The 22,550-nt window shown below is 41.9% G+C and overlaps 1 protein-coding gene across 2 annotated transcripts in view; it reads left to right on the plus strand.

Moving 5' to 3' along the window:
• Positions 1 to 22,550, plus strand: part of GABRG3 (gamma-aminobutyric acid type A receptor subunit gamma3) — a gene marked incomplete at both ends in the record, with an annotated part of 582,744 nt that overhangs the window by 514,740 nt on the left and 45,454 nt on the right. For both annotated transcript variants that reach the window (XM_080693035.1, XM_080693036.1), the window contains one exon: positions 9,459 to 9,596. In XM_080693035.1, the coding sequence (XP_080549161.1) occupies positions 9,459 to 9,596 (138 nt within the window). The remainder of the gene's footprint in view (positions 1 to 9,458; positions 9,597 to 22,550) is intronic.

Genomic DNA, 22,550 nt, shown 5'->3' on the forward strand with positions numbered 1-22,550 from the left:
ACTGCACTAAGGGGGAGGAACCGAAGATACCTACTTACTCCTTTGGTGCCCACCAGCACCTGCCTGCCTTAATCATTCCTGTTTGGTAATTTTAAGGATCAGTGACATTCTTTTCAGAATTACTGAAAAGAGTAAGATATGATCACAAGCCTGTTACCTAATTCTGGTACCTACCCCAATTTGCCAAATAAAATAATTGAAGCAAGCCTTTGCAAAGAAGGTAAAAGGAATTTATGGGTTTTATCAGAAAATCCAGTGACTTAAGCAGTCAGGAACAAGCCCTAGATTCCCCCTGAACACTGGAATCCAGTCCCTTTAACGCATTAGGTCTTCAGGGTCACGCTTGTGTCCTACCAGGATGGACGTGACTCATGTCTGAATCTTCCTTGAGTCAGTTCTTATTCACAGGCCCCAGCCCCTTCAGTAGTAAATGGATAAGAACATGTTGACAGGAGGTGAGGAAGTGGAGGAGGACAAAAGAGGAAAAATATCAGCTTTGAAGCAGGCCATCTGTTATCTGCCAGGGTCAAAAGCAGGCCCCCGTCACAAAGCTGTGTTTTTACATTTTTAAAGCTATGAAACCCAATAAAAGAAAATTAAATGCACATAAGCCCAACGTCTCTGGTTGGCTATTATCTCCCCACCAACCCAGCCACTGTACCTCAGGTTGGACACAATTTGAAAACCTTGACTTTGGTGGTCCTGGGGTGGAACCCAGGGGCTTTCTACCTCCGGGCTACACTCCCCGACCTTTTTTATATTTTATTTGGAAACAGGGTCTCACTAAGTTGCTGAAAGCCTCACTAAGTAGCTGAGGCTGGCTTCAAACCTGTACGATCCTCCTGTCTCAGCCTTACAAGCGTGCGCCACCACGCCCAGGTACCACCCCCAGTACCACCAAAAAAAAAAAAAAAGAAACCTTGACTTTGTGCTAACTGATGTCCCACAGAGCAACATTTATCCCACAGACATTCTTGTTTGCCTAAAAATATTATCTAGTTGGTGACACTTAAAATCCAGGCGGTTTATATAGCTTAAAGGCCTGATGATTCGTGGCGCTGGGCAGATTACTTTAGAGTGGGCATTGCTCGGATGAGGCCAAGTGTCCAGGTCTCTGCTGCCCTTATCCCTGTGTCTCTCTCGTATCATCTCTGATTCTGAAGGTGCTTCATTTGCAAATCTACTTCTAGGTGACAGACTTTAAAGTTTCCATACCAAGTATCTCTTGAAAACGCATGGTTGAGTCGGGACATATATATGTCCACGCTGAAAACAACACAAATAATATTTCCTGGGACAGCGTATAAATGTTCTGATGTTATGTTTACTCCATGCTATTTTTTAATTGTGAATAGAAGGCCAGGCGTGGTGGCGCACGCTTGTAATTCCCGCACTTGGGAGGCGGAGACAGGAGGATCACGCAGATTCGAAGCCAGTCTCACTGGCTTAGGAGACCCTGTTTCCAAATAAAAATATAAAAATAGGTCTGGGAGTGTAGCCCGGAGGTAGATGGGTTTCCAGGAACTCCAGTACCACCAAAAAAAATTAATAAAAATAAAATTGTGGATAGAAGCCATTAAAGTGATTCTGAAGACTTGGTTGTTTTAGGCCACCACCCACTATATTTAAAAAGATAAAACCCCAGGATACTGACCTCTTATTTAATATCTAGACACCTGGTAATAAGTTAGTGCTAAACAACAATCTATAAGCCCCAACTCCAGGATCCTTGTTTCATGATGACAACCACTGAACGCTATACTGAGTCAAGAAATCTCTGAATGAAGAGTTTTAGGGGGACTCTGGCATGGTTTCTAAACAGCAAGTGAAGGGATTTGTGACCTAACAGTAGAACTCTTAGCATTTAGTGGATTCTTAAATATCAAGTAAACTCTACAATATCTCTTAATTTGGGCAGGGGTTCCGATCTCAACAGTGGTAAATTTGTCACTAAAGTCACTTTCAAGTGCTAGGATATTTGTGTGGCATTTGCATTAGGAAAATGACATTTTTGTAGCATTAGGAAAATTATTATTCTACTGGGATTATTGTTACACATTAACAAATGCCGACATGAAATTGATCACAATTACTAGAACAGAATTTGTTTTCTTGTACATGGGAACAAAAATAAGTGAAAAGTGCTTCCTACTCTTTCAAATCAATGCTGCCCTCTCTTCCCTCCAAACATTTATCAGAGTAGGTCACGAGCAAGAAACAGCACTCGTCATGCAAAACAAATACCACTTTCCTCTTAACAAAAGGTTGTGCAGAGTATGATTCTTCTCTAAGGCTGCTGCCCCTTGACATTTTGTATCCTAAGCTGAAAGCACAGTGGGGGCGGGTACCAGAGGAGAGTTCTGGAGGGTGTCCCCCAGATTAGTGACCTTGACATAGTGGCATAGCTGTGGCTCAGTGAGCCGACCCTCCCTTCCCATTTAGCAACCATGGACTGGGAGCCCATAAATACAAAGCTTTCTAGAGAGCTCAACACTGAAGAAGAACCTCTCCACGTAGTGTTTTGAGTAAGAGATATAGCCTTATATTTTTGGCACCACGATAAACTTGCAATAAACATTGGCTCAACAATTACTGTGGCCTGGAACATTGCTAAGCGCTTTCCGTAGGGTCTTAGTCATCTCAGACTGTGGTAATAAATCACATAGACTAAATGGCTTAAACAGACAATGCCCATGTCTCCCAGCTCTGGACTCTGGGATTACCCACTCCCTGAATGCCAGCCAGTTTGGTGTCTGGCGAGTACTTTCCTCCTGGTCTGCAGACAGCTGCCATCTTGCTGTGTCCTCATATGGTAGAGAGAGATCATCTCTTTTTATAAGAAAGCGACTCCCAAGTCTGGCTTGGTGGCTCATGTCTGTAATTCCAGTTCTTGGGAGACTGAAACTGGAGAATTGCGGGTTCAAGGCAAGCCTCAGAAACTTACAAGATTGTTGCACAACAAAAAATAAAAAGGATCTGGGTCCATAGCTCAGAAGTAAAAAATGTCTGAATTCAATCCCCACCACACACACACACACACACACACACACACACACACACACACACATCCCAGCATAGGATCTCCATGCTCAGGACTTAGTTACCTTACAAAGTCCTCACTTTCTAGTACCTTGTAGACACGAGGGCTTCAACATATGATCTGGTGGGGTGTGGCATAAACATGCCTATAACATATAGTCCTACGTAATGCCCACTATGTGGCACTGTTAGGAGACAGGGATTCCATACATGTTCTCCATAAAAAGAGCCTAAGGTGTGGAAAGGGCCCCACGGTACCAGAATCAGAGAATGCATTGTTTGTGATGGCCAGTCGTTGAGCATCGACTTTTACTGTTGGGGCTTCAGGTAGCTGTTCTCATATTTGTTAGATACTGTAACCTAAAGTTAGACAGCCTGTTGATTCTCCCGCATATACGTCACCGGGTAACTCTGGTACATATGTGCTTCTGTTAACCCGATGTCAATATCACACGGAACTAATGTGGACACAATATCATACAGCACCCAGCCTGCACAGTCTCCCCACTGGTCTTCTTTACAGTTGGTGTGCTTGAACCCATTCCAATCAGGTCTACCACTGCTTTGCTTGATATTCCTCATGAGTTTTCCTTTGTTGATAAGAGTTTCTTCTATTTCTGTGGTCAGAAATCAGGCTGCTTTATCTATCAAGTTCCCCATTTCCCAGATGCAGCCAACTCTATCACATGGTGTCCTCCAAGGTGTTCCTCGAGCCCTCCACCATTTCCTCTAGAGTCCCGGTTGCCTCTGTTCAACTCTTCTGACAAACACACATCACAGGCAATCCTGTGTGGTTCCAATTGTCTCGTAGGAGAGGGAACGTGGTTGTGCTGCATTAGTGAGTGTAAGAGAGCCCATCCAGGGGCACCGTCCATCCTTTGCCCCTGGTGCCGCCAGGTCCCTCAGAGGACACGGAATGGTGTGGGTTTGAGTGGCACATTTTATTCCTCATTTATTAGTGAATTTTCTATTCTTTAAAAAATATTTCAGGGCTGAGTGTGAAGCTCAGTGGTAAAGCATTTCCCTAACATGCATGAAGGCCTGAATTTTATCCCAACACGGAAAAACAAATGAAGACACTTTCCATCAGTATTGATTTAGGCTGAAATTCAGCCCATACTTGAAAGAGAGGAAATACTTCTTCCTTTCACTTTATTTATTAAATTGTACCTTTTGATTTATTTTATTAAGAACGAGGCTTAGGTTTTCTATCTAACCAGTTTATGACCAGTTTTTATGCCTTCCTTTGTTAACTGTTTATAGTTTGTTTTTTTACTTATTTCATTTTCCTTTTAAATTTCTGGTTTATATTTTTTTATATTTCAGTTATTCATTAATGTGATTAGTCATTTTTCTGTGCTAAGTAAATTTTCCTCAATTTGTCATTTGTCATTTTTTGTTTTCTTACAAGGTTTTTTATGATTTTATTTCCAATTTCCAATTTCATAAAGATATATGAGTTGCTTACAGGTTTTAAGTAATTGTAAAAAAAATTTTTCTGAATGCAACATTATAAAGGAATTCATTTGCATTTTGCCCACTCCCTTATTGTTGTGTGTTGTCTTCTCCTCTTTCTTCCTCTCTCTCTCTCTCTCTCTGAAAATTTGTAATCCATTTAAAACTCACTTTGGTTGACAGTGTAGAAATGGACCCAAGTTTATCTCTTTTTTACCATATGGTTTTCACTGACCATGAATTTCTTCTTTCTACTAAATTAAGTTGCTGTGTTCATCAGGAACCAAAGCTGGGAGAAGTTGCTTCTGTCACGCTTCTTTGGTTAGTCATACTTGATGCATTGACTTTTAAGGCACAGTCTTTGTAATATATAAGAAGGTATGAAAAGCCACCCTTCATTTTACTTCCCCTGGCCCTCCAGCCGAAATTTACAACCAATTTCTCCAGAAACAGAAAAATATCTAATAGCGCTCTTATCAAGATCAGATTAAATTTATAATTTGACTTGGGTAGAATCGATACCTTTAAATTATATAAGAATATCATATGTGTTTCTACTTGTTTAATCTATATTTGGCCCAGTAGTGCATCGACTTCCTTTTATACAATCCGCATGTTATAAGTTTATTTCCAATATTTTATGACCAGTTACAATATTATTTGTTCTAATGTTTTCATTTAATAATTTTATTTGTCTTCTGGATACATAAATATATCTTTTAATCTGATTGCCTCTAGTTGTTTTATGCATTTATTTTTCTATAATCTATTAAATAATATATATAATATAATGATAACAATAAAGGTAATAGATAGTAACTTATTCTAAATTTTAAGAGGAAAAAAAGTTTCCTAATGTTTCCTATTATTGCCTTCAGGCCTGTCTATCTATGAAATATTAAACTCTGGCTTACTTAACTCAAATGCATACTGTACTTTATCAAATGCCTTTTACCTTCAATGGACACGAATTCATTATATTCATGAATTTATTCTCTTCCATTCCTGCGTAAATCCTATTATATCCTAATGTATTAAAAATAAAGTGCTGATGGATTCTATTAACTATCATTTATGTGGGGTTTTGTGTTAACATTTTCCAGTGAAATTGCTCCCCTTGTACATTCATTATCAGGTTGTATCTCAATCATTGTTATACTCACTGTGTAAAATAGAATTGCATAATGGTTTCCATTTTCCACTTTCTGGACTGGATGAAGTAGCACTGATAGTATCTGATTTGTTCCCATTTTGGTAGAATTCTTCGTATACCCACTTGCACCTGGTGTTTCCTCTTACATGCCCTCTTTTTATGACCTTCTACTTTTCCTCTGTAAAGCCTACATCGCTTTGAAAACATGTGAAACTACAGAAAAATGAGAGCAATACATCTATCTGTAAGAATTAGAAGCAGAAAAGTGAAACTTTTTTTTTAGAGATGAAAGATTCTCTCCTCTTAAAATGGTGTTGTTTGTTGAATCTGATTGTGTTAGAAGAAGGCAACTTTGGCCTTTCTGACAAATTTGATCAGTCACTGAAACTTCAAATGCCTGGTCCATAAATCAGTGATATTTTATTTAATTAATAAACTACTCAATAGAATAAGCCAATTGAACAGTTGTTTTCTTAATTCTTTTGACAATTAATTTCATATTTCATTATTATCTACAAAAGCCAGAAATGATTCTCATGTTTCAACCACAGGCAAATTTAACAAGTCAGGTGAGAAATAAGTAAGATTTATCAGGTTTCCAAAATAATCTGTAACTGTGATTACAGATTTTCTGGGATATCTATTGAATCTTATTCACAAACTTATACTTTAGGTCCTGGCTATGTCTCAGGATGCGTGCCAGAAACTGCTGGTTAGAGATCATATGCCTCTGTCTTACGGAAAGCTAGGACATCTATCGAGTCCATGCGGAAGGTGTGTGCTGAGAGTTTGGGTAGGACTTGTCCGACCGAAGCTAGGTTGAGGCTGAGTACCCAACGCAGCAGCGTCAGGAGTGCGGCCTTTGAGAGGAGGACGGGCCCTTCATCTCACTGGGCTGGGACCTTGAGGGATGCTAGACACAGGTTTGCTTTCCTAGAACTGCCTTTGCGTGTTTGCCCCGTGACATGATGTCCTCCACCTGCTCTGCTCATAGCCCTCACATGCAGACTGTCAGGTGATGCTGGAAGGAGTTCCCTGCTCAGAACCAATGACAGCACATGATGTTTCTGAACCTCTGGAACTGTTAGATAAATAAACCTCTTTTCATTATAATGCACACAATCTTAGGCATTTTATGATAGAAACATGAAAAAGATTAAGCCGATATACAAGGGTTAAAGTCTTTCTTTTGTATATATTAGAGTTTTTCTTTTTTTCTTATACATCTCTCAGTTGGTTGTAATTACACATCATACTGAGTTTAAGAATGATAGGAATATACAGGACACAATACTTGGTGTGCTTTCCTCTGAATCCCACCCCACCCGTCACCCTCTCTGTACATATCATTCAGTTGGTTCTGATAATTTCACATACATACATATATGGCATCATGTAAACGGTTCCTTTCATTACATGCCCTTTCCCCCTCCTTCCCTGAGCTTTCTCTTCTCTAACCCCTTCATCGCTCCATTATCTGAGGTCTCTTTTGCTGCCCGTCTTCTATCTAGTTTCCAGATATGAGTGAAAACACAACTACTCACTTTCCGAGACTGGCTAATCTCACTTAGCATAATAGTCTCAAATTCTATCCATTTTCCTACAGATGATGCAATGTGAAGCCAGACAGATTTACAGACAAGATAAGTAATTACCTTTGCTTATATGAAAACTTCACTTTCCTAGCCACAGGCATTTTCTCTTTAAAAAAGAAATTGGCAAATAGTATTTGGTAATAGTACACACACAGGCACGTGTCCACACAAACTCATAATGAACAGTCAGAAAGAAAGGTCCTGACCAAAATAATTTTAAAATGATTAACAAATTAAATATTAAACCACAAGGAACGTCCTGCATGTTGATGTATGCCTGTGGTCCAGGCTACTGTGAAATATGAGGGGGATGAATATTTGAGCCCAAGAGTCCAGGGCCAGCCTGGGCTCAATAGCAAGACCCTGCTTCAATGATGACAATAATAACAATATCATCATCATTATTATTATAAAAATAAATAGCTGTTTGAAAATGTTTGAAGAATGTACTACTTAAATATAAGTATAAAGGTAAATATAGAAATGGGTGATAAAAATTTTAGAGTTCAGAATATCGAAGATACAACACAGAAGGCAGAGAAGAGGAAACAACAGTCGGAAGAGTTGTCTAACCACTCAAACCTGCACCAGCCCCTCCTGCGGTGCAGACGGAGCCGCAGCGGTGAGCGTGTGCTTGCTGCTGTTGGCTTTGGGGTTTATCCACTTCTGCGCTGTGCTCTTTGCTGTTTTGCCTTGAAGTCTCCTTGCTGACTCTGACTCCAAATTCTCCGGTATAAGAAGTATTTCACAGAATTTCCTCCAAAGAGCAAAGATAACCTTAGACGCATTGTGTTAAGGGAAAAAAAAGTTGATTACAAAAGGTTGCATGTTGTATGATTCCATTTATGTAAAACATGCAGAACAGGCAAGCCTTTGCAAACAGAAGACGCATTAGTGGTTGTCAAGGACTAGCTGAGATTTGAGTGGATTTGAAATGTAGGGTAGGGAGTGAGAGCTCATGGGTCTGGGGTTTTATCTTGGAATGATAAACGTGTTCTGAATTGGGAATGGTCACGCCACTTTGAGATGTAAAAGCGGCAGAATTGTGCTCATAAAATGTCTGTGAGTTTCATTTCTTTTAATTATATGTCAGTAAATTTATTTTTAAGTGCATAATTTAAAAGAATCATAGCATAGAATGCCTTTTTTAATTGTGTCGGCTGGTTGAAGATAGAAATCCACTGGGACAATGGTAATGGCCAAGTCAAACACTGCATGACTACATAGAAAAGCTTCAGGCCAAGTCTGAGTGCCTGGAGCTCACATCATCAAGTCAGGGGAGAGGAGCAACCCCGCTATGTTGGTAGTAATTTCACAAGGCAATACACTGAAGTCAGGAGGCATGCCTTTATCCTATTTCAGAGTCTGAATGAAGGTGCCACGCTAACAGCTTCAGGCAGAAAGAGGGGAAACCAAGAAGGCATTTCATCCTTCGCGTTTCCCTAACTGATCAGATGCTCTGCTGCTCATCAACCTGTCTGCTCAAGCACGTTTGCATCGTGTGCACTGATGCTTTTGGTTGTTGCTGTTGGTTTTTGCGGGTCTGGGGATGGAGCCCAGGGGCGCTCTACCTCCGAGCTACACCCCCAGCCCTATTTTTTATTCTTTATTTTGAAACAGCGTCTCACTGAGTTGCAGAGGGTCTCCCAACTCAAAATCATGATGATGGCAATGGTACATTGCCCAGGAGAGACGCCCACATCCAAAGCACAGCAGGCACCCACTTGGGACCAGTGATCTCTTGAACCCTGGCATTGCTGCCTCATCAAAGCTGTCATTCCTGGGTTCTGGGTGCACTAAATGCTGGGAGAGGGCAGAGAGTGTGATGGAGGTGGGCCGTGGAGTTAGATCTTTGTGGGAAGGAGTCCATGTCTGGGAGGCAGTGACATGCTGACCAGTGTCTCCACTCTTGAAAGGCTAAGTGTAGCCATGGCTCCCCCAGTTAAAGAGCTAAAGTCTCTGGTCCCCCATTTGCTGCATTAATACCAACATGGCCACACTCCTGGCTCAGGACCTCTTTGAAGTCATGGCGATGGGCAGCAGGTTCAGGTGGCATCTCTCCTTGTGCTTTTAGAGTTCTGTGTCTCTTAAGGAAACTTTGGAGAACAAACAGGACCTAATATTTTAAGTCTTATTACGTGATCAGAATTACAATTCGACTTTCATGGTTTACAAACCTATGCCTCCAAGTGCTGATGTTCATCCTATATTTTTAGATGGTTATCCGAAAGAAGAAATGATTTATAGATGGAGAAAAAACTCAGTTGAGGCAGCTGATCAGAAGTCATGGCGCCTGTATCAGTTTGACTTCATGGGCCTCCGAAACACCACGGAAATTGTGACCACATCTGCAGGTAAGCATTGACTTAAAAACATACAGTTCTCAAAAAAATGTTTTTTACTCTTTCTTGTTGGCAGCACATCATAACTGCAGCACATGGGAGGGAAAGTGCTCTTCTAGTGGCTGGGGAGCGAAAGAGAAAGGAGGAGCTGACTAGAGTCCCAAGGTCCCCTTCAAGGGCACGTCCCCAGTGACCTGAGGACCCCTCACTGAGTCCCGCCTCTCAAAGGTTCCACACCCTCCCAAGAGAGCCACGCTAGGGAAGGAGCCTTGAACACATGGACGATTCAAACTACAGCACCATTTTAGGTTGTTTTCTTTTTTGGTGGTCACATTCTTGTCTTTTTGCATCTTCAATTATATATATATAATAGCCTTTCACTGAAAAAACTGTCTCTACCAGTAAAAATAGTTGGCTTTCATACCCTGAAGATCAGCACAACTTAGTGGGTGTCATATTGTTAAATACCTTTTCTATTAGCATTCTGAGCTTCACAACATCATTGTAAGATCCCTAGAAAAAACTTAGAAATACCATTTCAGTTTGGGGAAAACTGAAAACCGACCTGATACTCTCCTCTTTACCAAGGGAATTCCAAGATAGCACCCTCTTCTCTGTTAGAATTTCAGGTTAATGAGACATAGGTCCAGACCTGACTAATATAATAAAGAGGAATTGCTCCTACAACCCAGATGAAACTTTATGATAGTTTCCTGACTTTGCCTTGTTGACAAGATTTATCATCATCTGTTTTTAAGAAAACAAAACGATTTTGTTGCAGGGTTTGATGGTACACACCTCTAATCCTAGTACTTGGGGAGCTGAGACAGAATCACAGATTCAAGATCAGCCTCAACAACTTAGTGAAGACCTCAACAACTTAATGAGACCCTGTTTCAAAGTAAAAAATAAAATAGGGCTGGAGGTATAGCTCAGAGGTAGAGTACTCCTGGGTTGAATCCTCAGCAACACACACATGCACACATAAAAGAATCCATCGCCATTTGTTTATGCATTTACCCAAATCCCAGTTTTCCTAGAGGAAACTCCAACCTCCGGTCATGCGAACACTTGCGGGATGAAGCGGCAGGCACGACGTGTGTGCTTCCCGTGTGTGGAGTGCAGCAGGGCATGGACTGAAGATGCAGGGAACAACAGCAGAGGGCAGCTGGAAGCTGCAAACCGGAAATCACGTAGCACTCGGTCTGATGTGTCCTTGTGTGTATGTTTTCCTGGCCATATCTAGCACCAAGCAAGGTGCCAACTGTTAGGCCCACCTAAGGAATATTCACAAAGCAGTTGCTTGCTAAGTGTGGCCACCATCTTCACACGGCAGAGGGCCATCTGTGTTCTGTTGACATTTCAGAGGATCCCTGTCAGATCAACACTTGTTTGTAGACTAGTGATATTCTTTGTTTTCAGTCTCCCAACTCAAAATCATGATGATCGGCCGGGTGTGGTGGCGCACACTTGTAATCCCCGTGCTTGGGAGGTGGAGACAGGAGGATCGTGCTGGTTCGAAGCCAGCCGCGCTGGCTTAAGAGACCCTGTTTCCAAATAAAAATATAAAAATAGGTCTGGGAGTGTAGCCCAGAGGTAGGAGGGCTTCCAGGAACCCCAGTACCACCAAAAAAGAAAAATCATGATGATGGCAATGGTATGTCACACAGTTGTCCCTTAAAATCCTTAGGGAAGTGGCTTCAGAACCTCCACAGGCACTTACATCTCTGCATACTGAAGTCTCTTATAAAAATGTCACAGAATTTACATGCAACCTATACCCATCCTCCCATATGCTTTATTTATGTATTAATTTACTTATTTTTTATATCAGAGATTAAAACCAGAGGTGTCTACTTGTGAGCTGCAGCCCTAGCCCTCTTTTATTTTTAGAAGCATCTCACAAAGTGTCTTAGGGATTTTCTAATTTGCTGAGACTGGCCTCAAACCTGCCATCCGTTTGTCTCAGCCTCCCAAGTAATCTCCCAAGTGTGGCGATTACCAGTGTGCACCACCATCTCCAGTTCTTCTTGAAGTCATTAAGCCATCTCTGTAGTACTTCTAAAACTGAGTGCAATGTAAATGCTATGAAAGTAGTTGTTATACCACACAGTATGAGGAAACAGTGACAAAACAGAGTCTGTACATGTTCAGCACAGATACAGTGTTTTTACGGATACTTCTGATCTATTGGCTGGATCTGTGCTGTGCATCCACATATATGAGGAGCCAGTATACCTACCTAATTCTCTCCTTCCAAGGAGACTGAAACCATTGTGATTACTGTTTCTCCATGGGCTTCCCAATCATCAGCTTTGAATGATAGCTATTCTTAACTCCATGGTTGTAAGTATATGTTAATGTTCTATTAGGATACTTACGTTTGAAATGGAAACATTTGAAAAACCCCAGAATCATGAGCCTCCAGCATCAAGTGCTCTGAGCAGCCTGCCTCACCATGTCCTCTCCCCTGTCATATGTTTGCCCTAGTTATCTTTTGGGAATGCCCCCAAACAGTCACTTTTATTGGACTGGCCCTACTTTTTTCTGTTGGGGCAATAAAAACATAAAAAGATTATTTATTTTACTCAGAAACTTTGATATAATAAGAAATGTCTAAGGACTGTTAGGAAACATGAGTAACAGTGTTTGTGTCCTGGGGCTGGAGCAACAGTATCACCAATGGGGGTACCTGAAAATAGAATGCACTGTGAGTTCTGGAGTTGGAAGTCGGAGATCAAGGAGGGGACAGGGTTGGTGCCTCCAAGGCCTGTTTCAGGCTTTTCTCCTTGGCTCATAGATGGCATTTGCTCTGTGCTCCCACACTGTCTTCCCTCTAGATGTGTCTGTGTCTGAATTTCTCCTCTTCATCAGGACACTAGTCATATTGGCTAAGCCCTCCCCAGTGACCACACATTAGCTTGATCACTCACAAAGATTCTGTTTCCAAATGAGATCACACACATGGGCACTGGGGTTAGGACTCTCACATCTGCAAGGGCACAGTCAACCCACAGCAGTAACTTGGGGAGTGCATCACACTCCGGGGAGCAGTATTTCAATTGTACTTAGAAGAGAGACTTTCTTTTTTCTTGGATTCTCTAGTGAATTGCAGGTGTCAGATCCTTCTCCCACCCAGGATTGCATTCACTCTGAGGAAGTGGGCTGCAAGTCAGTGTTAACTAGGTTCTAGCAGCCTGGTCTTACCTGGTTCCTGGGCCTGACTTCTAACCTTCTGAATCAGAATATGTTGGGCTAAAGACCAGGGATCTGCATTGCGCAAGCCCTCCAGGGAAGCCCAAAGATCAGCAGTTTGGAAGCCACTAGGCCAGGCCAAGTTAATGACTATAGCTGGTGCTTGGTATAAAAATCACAGTCCTATGGCAACACAGCCAATAAAGAAGAAAATATTCCTATTAAGATTTTTTACTCGCTTAACAGTGCACTGTGTTATCATACTGACACTCTTGACCAGTTCCTACACAGTTTCTAGGCCTTCCTCATCTATTCCTCAGGGGTGATTGTCAGCTGAGAAGTCCCAAAGGTGATGATACCCCAGGACCAATAAGTACACCGGCATCCAGACCTTGGATTCTAAAACCATGCTCAATAGAAGGAATCAGGGCCTGCTGAGGAAGTGACTTGTTATAGATTAGTGTCTCGGTCACAGTTCTGACTTCTATCGTCCAAAAGACCTGGCCACACAACTTAGAGCAATGAATATTTATTTGCTCATAATTTATTGGATATTCCAGGTTTGGTCCGTGTGAAGCCTGGGTCTGTGGATCTAAGGGCATGGGCAGAATGGCAGAAAGCAGACAGAAAACTAGCACACGGGCTCCGTTCCTCGCGTCATGAAGCTTGGAAGCCAGAAAGAGAGAGCAGCAGGAGGAGGAACCATATAATCTCTAAGACCACACCCTCAGGGACTCCGCCTTAATAACCAAGCCCCACTTTCAATGTCGCTACCTTCTTCCTATGAGGGCTAGAGAAACATCTGAATCCAAACCATTAGAGCGATGATATGAAATTTGCAAAATGAGCTTGAAGCCTCTTATGGTTCCCTAAAGTAAGAACGCTAAAACACTCACTTCATACATACAGACAGAGTGCGAGGGGCATAACAAAGGGACACGGGAGCCAACTAAAACACCTCACAGTCATCAAAGCTGAAAATGCAAGCAGCATGATAAATACAGCAGTATTGAATTAAACCTAGGCATAAAGATAAATATTCATGAGTCCACAGACATAAATAAATGATTGAATACATACATATGTAAGTGGAAGAAAATAAACAAAGCTCTCGTGCAAAAGTTCCAATAATTTATGCAGATATTATGCCACTAATGAGATAGAGCATAATCCCCGCTCCCTATGTATGGGCTGCACAGGTAACTTTCCTCCACAGAGTACAGTGTGAACAAGAGGGAGAAAAACTCACAGTGGAGATTTCTAGCAAGCGCTGTCTCAGTGCAGCGATCACAGTCAACAGTGCCAGTGCTGAAGCACTCAACACCGGGAAGATACTGCTTGAAACCTTCAAGGTCATCACAAACACGGGGAAACTGAGGAAATGTCACATCCAAGAGGAGCCTGAGGAAAAACAGCTCCTAAAGCCAATGCGGGATCCTGATTGAGATCTTGGGACAGAAAAAGGACATGATGGCAAAGAACAGAGGAAATATGAATAGCGTGTAGGTTTTAGTAATTATGTATTCATATTGGTTGACTGTAATACATGGACCATACCTATAAAATACGTTAACAATAGGGGAAACTGGCTATAGGGTATATGGGAATTTACTAGTATCTTCACATTTTTTCCATAAATCTAACAATGTTCTCAAATGATAAAAATGTGTCTTTAAAAAGGAATCCATGATGCATAGTGAAGTCCTCCTCCAGTCACGATTGAGTAGCTTCCGCACGCCAACAGAGAGGAAGTACAACGGAATGGATTTGAAGACATCAGCCATCAGCTGGGTGCGGAGGCCACACCCCTTGAAAGGACAAGCCCCAGGAGAAGGAGACGCCACTGCACAGAGGGGACTCCACATCCCACCACAGCTTGGTCCTTCAGCATTTTCTGAGATCTAGAAAGAGAATGTGAATCAAACAATCAGGGTTAAGAGTTTGGAAATAATACTGTTGTGAAGAGTGATTGCTTTGGATTCGAACATTAGAGAAATTCCATGGTCAGAGGTCCCATAAGCCATTATCTCTGTGAAAAGGGCATTAAAATTAAACTGTGTACTTCAGACATCTCCTGAATTCTGAAACTGTGAGGAGAGGAAGAAAGAAAGCAGGCAAATATGCCTGGAAGTCAGAATCTGCCGTTGTTGCCCACCCCAGGATCATCGTTGAGTGTGCAACCCGAGAAAGGGCTGTTGTGAACACATCGAGCTCTTGGTTAGAACCCCAGGAGGGGTCTACAGAGCCTAGAATAAAAACTGAAGCTCAGCCTGCAGTTACTCCATACTGATTGTATGAAGGCGATTAGCTCAGAATCTAATGACTGAGAAGTAAAAATGCGAATCCCCTCTGAAAGGCAATAACATTTTCTCTTAAAGTTTTCCATACGAATTTGTGCTATTGCCAAAAGACAAAAACCCAAGGGAAATATTATGGAGAAGAGGAGACCCCATGGCTGAAGACGATATTGAAGTCAGCCAACAAGGACTCTAGAATGGAAGTAACTAATATTTTAAAGAGAATAGAGGAAAATGAAAAATAAAATAGGGATAATTTCTCCAGAGGATAGGAATTTATGAAAAGAAAAAAGAAACAAGTAAAAATGTTAAAAGAAAATTTCAGATTTTTAAGCAGTAATGCAAAAATAATTTTAAATAAGTAAAGGAGAAAGAATGACCCATTAATTGTATAAATAATAAATAGAAAATATCACATCTGAAGTACTAAAGAAAAAATTAAAAATTAAGAATGTAATGAATATATGGTATGTTATATAAAGTTCCCACATAAGCGTAATTAGTAAGGAAAAAACATAAAGCCAAGTGTAATTAGGTTCCCAGAAATGGAAGTCATAGAGAATGAATTAGAATCAATATATAGGGGAATAATGGCTCAGAACAGTCCTAATGGGTGGAAAGCATGAAATCACACATTCTTTGTACCCATCAGCATTCTTACATCTATAATCTAAAGACTGACCACAAAACTTAGAGGAAATAAGATGGATTTTCTCATAGTTTTAGGCTCAGTCTGTGTGAGGCCAGGGAACATGGATATCAGGGTATGTGTTTTGGCAGGAGGTGGAGAGAGAGAGCACATCATGGAGGCCAGAAAGCAAGAGAGAGAGAGAGAGAGAGAGAGAGAGAGAGAGAGAGAAGAGAGAAGAGAGAAGAGAGAAGAGAGAAGAGAGAAGAGAGAAGAGAGAAGAGAGAAGAGAGAAGAGAGAAGAGAGAAGAGAGAGAGAAGAAGGAGGAGGAGGAGGAGGAGGAGGAGGAGGAGGAGGAGGAGGAGGAGGAGGAACCCAATATAATACCCAAGGCCGCACCCCAGGGGTCCACTCCCTCAAGCCACACCAACTGCTCCAGGCCACCACCCAGATGGATTTATCTACTGCTAAAATTAAAACCCTAATGACTCAGTTGCATCAACTCCAAACATTAACAAATGAGATCTTTAGGGGACATTTTGTGCCTAACTATATATTCAGGAATCCTCATCGCCTTTCAAAGATGAAGGCAAAAGGCAGAAAATACATCTTGGAGCACCCAGAGAAAAAGCATGCATCAGCTTCACAAAGGCAAAATTAACACTGACATCTGACTTTTCATCAGGAATATGCTAATCAAAAGACAATGGAATTCAGCATGTGAAAAGAAACAGGATTTTATATCTAACAAACTAGCAAATCAAATAAAGACAAATAGCAATATATTCATACTACAGGGAATAAAGGGAGGAAGGGACTGTCATGACCTTAATGCAAGCTGTTTCCCCTCCTGCCTCTACCTTTGAAGATATCTGCAAGTGAGCCCACTATTTCTTTGCCATATCAAGGCTACCCCAAATGGCCACTTGAACCTGGGTCCATGTGTCCAATTTGGGCTGTCCTGGGTGTGAATCTGTTGGAGCAAGCTTTGTGACAAGGGGCCAGACATGTGGAGTGAGCTTGAAATAGACATACTCGTGACAAGCCTAGGGCAGGAGGGCGGGCTCCGAGTGACCCTAGCAGGGGCCGGTAGCCAAGAAGTCCTATTTGAGATGCCCTGGCATCTGAGGATGGCATCCAGTCAGAGGCCTGGGAGCCAAGATTAATTGTACTAGTAGTTGTTTACCTTCTGCCTACCTCATTTCAGGCCCCGCAGCAGGATCCATCAAAGAGCTGGGTTGACATAGTCAAAGCAGTTGGAAGAAGAGCTGTGCTTCAACAGATGGCAAAAGCTACATGGCTTGATGTGCACATTTGATGTCCATTAATTTGTTTCAAACTTTAAATTTTAAATTATACTTTTATCGGTGTACTGTAATTATGCACCATATTAAGGTCAAAGTGATTCGCACATACTCGCGCACCTCGCTTGGGGTGTTTCCCCTGCATTCCACCCCGTCCCTCCTGCCCCCACATGTTAGTGAGATTGGTATTTTCACCTTCGTTTATGGACACAGCATTATTCTAATGGTTTCCTTCATCAGACCTTGTTTTTCCTCTCTCTCCCAACCCCCTTTCCCTATTCTACTGGTTTCTCTATAGTTTTCTGAGTGTAATTCTTTTGAGGTATTCTCTGACTGTCCACTGAAAAGAGTAAGCACAGACTCGGGGGTCCCAGTGCTGGGGTCAGAGCTAGCAACCCGTGGGCTTTCCTGTGACATATCTGTGCACTGTTCCCCTCAATGAGAAGCAAATTGCCTTCTCCTTCATGTGTGTGTGTGTGTGTGTGTGTGTGTGTGTGTGTGTGTGTATTTAAGTGAACTAGCATATGCCAAGTGCATAATTGCCACCTATGAATAGGAATATTATCTATTATTATTGCCTTAATGTACTTTCTGTGTGGGAGAATTGAAATATTTACATATTGGCTTTCCTTAGCAAATAGCCCATTAAATCAGCTGCCAGCATTTTATTCAAAGAGACATGCTTTGAAAGGGACAGAGGATGAAATTTATATCTTGAATATACATTGAAATATAGGTTTAAAATAGCTCCTCTCTGAGAACGTCTCAAAGTGGCTTCTTCCTGACTTTCTGTCTTATTTGTCTGAATGCAATCTGAGTAATAAATCAGTCTGGGTTTGAGGGTAATTGTTCTAAAAATAGCAACAAATCTTCGTTCAGAAGACTGAGTAAAAAAAAAAATCTTCCAACCCCAGCTGTGAGTCATCCTTGATCTCTAATTCAGAGAAGAAATGTAGAAAAACCTATACTTGGTCTAATGAACTGCTCATCCACTAAGAAAATTAAAATTCTGTGACAGAAAGCATATCTGAAAATATCTGTTCTTTTAAAATTGCATTTAATCAATTACTTCTACCCTGGGACCTGAATAAATTATAGCACTTAGTATAGGTGACAGCAATATTTATACATAATAGCATATTATGGCTCTTAGTTCTCATTCTACAGTTTGAGCAAGGTAGGGTGTGTGCCAGTGTCTTTACTCATAGATGGGGGCTACTCTGCAAAGGCTTCGTGTCTATGGCGATTTGTATTTAGACGCCCCTGGCCCTCATGGAAACAAGTAATGTTTAAGGCAGGGTTTGCTAAAGAGGGCTCCCGGGGCATGGCCTCGGGTTATAGAAGGTCTTCTCCTTCCCCTGCTCTCTCTCTCTGCTTTCACTTCCTGCCTTCATGCCTTGAGCTCTGCAGACCCTGCTAACAATCTGTGAGCAGATAAATCTCCCTTCCTCTAAGTTGTGTGGTCAGCGGTTTTGAACTGCAGCAGTGAGGATATTGACAGTGACAGGCTCTTCCCACAGCAGTGCACCCACTGTGACCTACAGCTGAGTGGACGCTCTCTGTGAAGCTAAGGGTTTTCTTAATGACATCACTTCCTATCTAGGAAAAGTTAACATCCTAGGTGGTACTTTCTCTAGTCCAGATAGGACTGTGATCTTAACACCTCATTGTTTGGTGTATTTGCTGGCACAGATGTTTTACCTCCTTTTATCCACCGTGGAGTTACATTATTACTTCCAGTTATTAAATCAGAGGAAGTCTAAAATATATATATTGATGTAGGGAATATGACACTTAAAGCATATTGCTATAGGCCTGGTGATCTCAGTAATCTCTGTACTTTGGAAGCTGAGTCAGGAGGATTGCTGGCTCGAGGACAGTCTCCACAATATAGGAGACTCTCGGCAACCTATAGAGATCCTGCTTTGAAACAAAAATAAAAGGGGGTTGGGGCTTAGCTAAGAGGTAAAATGTCCCTAGGTTTAGCCCCCAGTACTGAAAAATACATATATAAGGCTATTGGGCCTGACTGTACCCACAGACCCACAGGTTAAGGAGTTGGTTCCTAAAGAGACGCTTTGGACGGAGAATGGCACCTTTGGGAGCGGGGCTTAGTGGCGGTCTTTAGGTCACTGGAGGTGTGCCCACGTGGAGACTAGGACCCAGGCCCTTTCCCTCCCTCCTGTTTCTCCTTGATCCTAAGTGACGGGTTCTGTCCACCGTACACGTATGCCATGGCAAGCTGCCTTTCCAGTCGACCAAACATGGGCTGGGACCTCTAAAGCTGTGTGCAAACATAAGCCTGCTACCCAGGGTATAATCCTGGGTTTGGAAGGATGAGGATCTCAGGTTCACAGCCAACCTGTGCATTGTGAAACTTGGCAAGGCCCTCTGAACTTAATGAGACACTGTTTTAAAATGAAAAAATAAAAATTAGCTCTGGGGGAGTAGGTCAGAGGCAGAGTGTCCCCAGGATCAACCTCCTAGGCCCACAGCAAACAAATAAACAAATGACCTTTTATCTTTATAAGTTGATTTTTGAAGGTATTTGTTACAATAGTGGAAATCTGACCTCCACAACTACCTATAAAATTAGTGACATTATTGGTGAGATGTAGAGCTCTGGCAAGTATTTTATATCTCCAGAATATTCTAACATGCATTTCTCTAGACTGTTCTCATGCTTAAGAGGCTTACAAGCATTCATTACTTTATATGCTCTTTGTATGATATTATTACACTTTACAATAGTGAGGCTTCTCTCTCAGTATACAGATGGCAAACTGAGGTTTACAGTTGTCTTTGCTCATGAATTTCAATGGCAAGTAATCCTGGTATTAGCTTCAAAACAGCTAAAGGTGACTTCTATCAAATGCAACATTCTAGAATGGTCTAGAACATTTAAGAATGTTCTAGGAGTGACCCACATCTAAAAAAACCCTTGAGGTCCTGTACTGAATGAGCTATAACACTCATCTTGGCATGTCACCCCACAATCCCATGTACTCTGTATCCTCCCAACCCACCTGCTTAACTCTCATCATCCCTGGGCTCCTAATCATTTGTGCCATCCCATGCAGAAAGACCTTTTTAAGAACTTGTCCTCCTCCCCAGAGACTAGATTATGTAGCAGCCATTTACTTATGGAATACCCTGATTTTGCTCCATGGTGTTATTTTTCATGTTGCATTGTATTATTATTTTTTCTTTTTTTGTTACTGGGGAATTGAATCCCTGAGCTATACCTCAGCCCTTTTATTTTTTTATTTTGAAATAAGCTTTCACTAAGTTTCTGAGGCTGTCCTCAAACCTGAAAGACTCCTATCTCAGACTCCCAGGTACTGGGATTACGGGCATGTGCCACCAAGCCTGGCTTGCATTGTATTGTAAAGGAAACCTACAACAGGAAGTTTGAAAACATAAACTCTGAATCCACTCTAACTGAATTTCAATACTAAGTCTGCACTCAGAACATGTCATCTTAGAAACATCTTCTCACCTGTCCAAGACTCAGTTTTCTCTTCTGCAAAAAAAGAAAGGATAACACTAGTGTTGCCTTGAAGAATAAGAACTTTTTCAGGCCGGGCGTAATGGCGCACGTTTGTAATCCCATGCTTGGGAGGCGGAGACAGGAGGATCGCGCAGGTTCGAAGCCAGCCTCGCTGGCTTAAGAGACCCTGTTTCCAAATAAAAGTATAAAAAATAGGTCTGGGAGTGTAGCCCAGAAGTACAAGGGCTTCCAGGAACCCCAGTACCACCAAAAAAAAAAAAAAAAAAAGAACTTTTTCAGGATGAGAGGAGCTTGCAAATAGCCAGAAACCATTGCCCCACTAAATTGTACGTGTTTCCTGATAGATTCCCCTGCTGGTACCACAGGTGATCTAGCAGAATAATGAGCTCAAACAAAGGATTTGAATATTTGGAAGAGAAAATAATGGTTGATTTGTTTAGCAAACAAGTCTAAAAGATAAATGTATCACTCTACAAACATATAGTGGCCATCTTAGGAAACTCATGCGGAGATATCAGGAGTAAGAGTATTGTATGTAAAACATTCTGTGTATTAGTGGTTCTCTCCACTCCTGTGTACAGTTTCATGACTTAAAATTTAATAAAGGGATACTTTTAGGTGCTTGTTATTTTTCAGATAGAAGCTAATTTTGGCATGTGAATACAAACATGAATTGAAATTTGTGAAAGTAACAGATATGCCTATAGACCCGCCCTGCAGCATAGTTGACCAAAGTACTGTTTTCTGTGAAAATGCTAATTTCTTTTTGCAGGATTCAGATTTAGGAGGTCCATACTACTTCTGTGTCATTTGGCAGCTGGCTGGTTGGGTGGGAAATTCATTCTTTGTGAGTCCCCAGGGGATGCAGGAGCTTAAATTGCTAATGTCCATCCAGTTCACCTGCAAGGCTTTGGTCTGGCTTCCATTTTCTACCTCAATCAAAATAGAATCTGAGGAAATGCAGGCCTGTTTCCCAAGATAATTGGATTTTCACTTACCAGTGTCCATCTTCCTTTATGATGGTGACGACAGTCCTGTGTGCCATCGGCTGGGTGACCTGGACGGCAGTCTCGTGTGCCCAGTGACCCCTTCTCTGATTTTATTTGTGTGGGTTGTCAGTGAACAGACGCTACTGTTCAAAGAACTTTATGTATACCGCAAAGAGTTTCTTGGCTAAGGCCACTGTTCCTTAGATGTTGTTCCAGCTCTCATTCCAAGCTCCTCATCTCATTGGAAGAAGGGCATGGTGGTAGCACCTGGGAGCTCTTGCCACACCCCTTTGCCTGGCTCCATGACCACTGAAGTGCACTGTCATGCTCCCTCAAAGTTATAGCCCATCCACCCCTTGTTTTGGAGACACTTACTTGGTCTATCAGAACATGTAGCTGCAGTATGAGTGGGGTCATTTCCCACCTCCAGCCTTTGGCCACAGCCTTTTCATAGTCTTTGCTAGCTCTGCTACTGACAGGATTGTGCTGGTCTAGATGAATAACATGTGTGATCCCTGAGTGACACTGCGTCGGCCCCTCACTGCACCTGTGGACAGCTGAAAGCACTCTTCCAGAGGACATTGAAGCCGTTGCTCACTCAGCCTGCTCACTCATCCTAGGGAAGAAGACAGCAGAATTCCAGAAGCCATGGTCGGCAGCCCTGAGCATTCCCCAGCCTGGCACATGGGCATCCCACTTGAGAGCTTCAGTCCTGGGTGGGGTTTTCCTTTTAATTGCCTCCATCTTGCTGTCCCTGTTGGGCTTACTTGAGCCTCACTCAGGCACCACCATGCAGAAACCAAGACCACCACCATCCTCGGTGCCACACTGCATGCCTCCCATTTGTTCTGGCTCATCGTTTAAGATAGGTAGCTTTACATGTCAGAAACCTACAGCTATCAGTAGCACTTGTGTCCAGTTAGTGTTGAATGGTAAGATTAAAGTGTGTGTATGAATAGGACAAGGTAAAACTGATAAGCCTATGTAATGCATGAATACGGATTCCTCCAAGAAGTAGTTACCAGTAAAAGCAAGTAGAAG

Source organism: Muscardinus avellanarius (genome assembly GCF_963383645.1).
Source record: "Muscardinus avellanarius genome assembly, chromosome: 3".
NCBI classification, from domain to species: Eukaryota; Metazoa; Chordata; class Mammalia; order Rodentia; family Gliridae; genus Muscardinus; species Muscardinus avellanarius.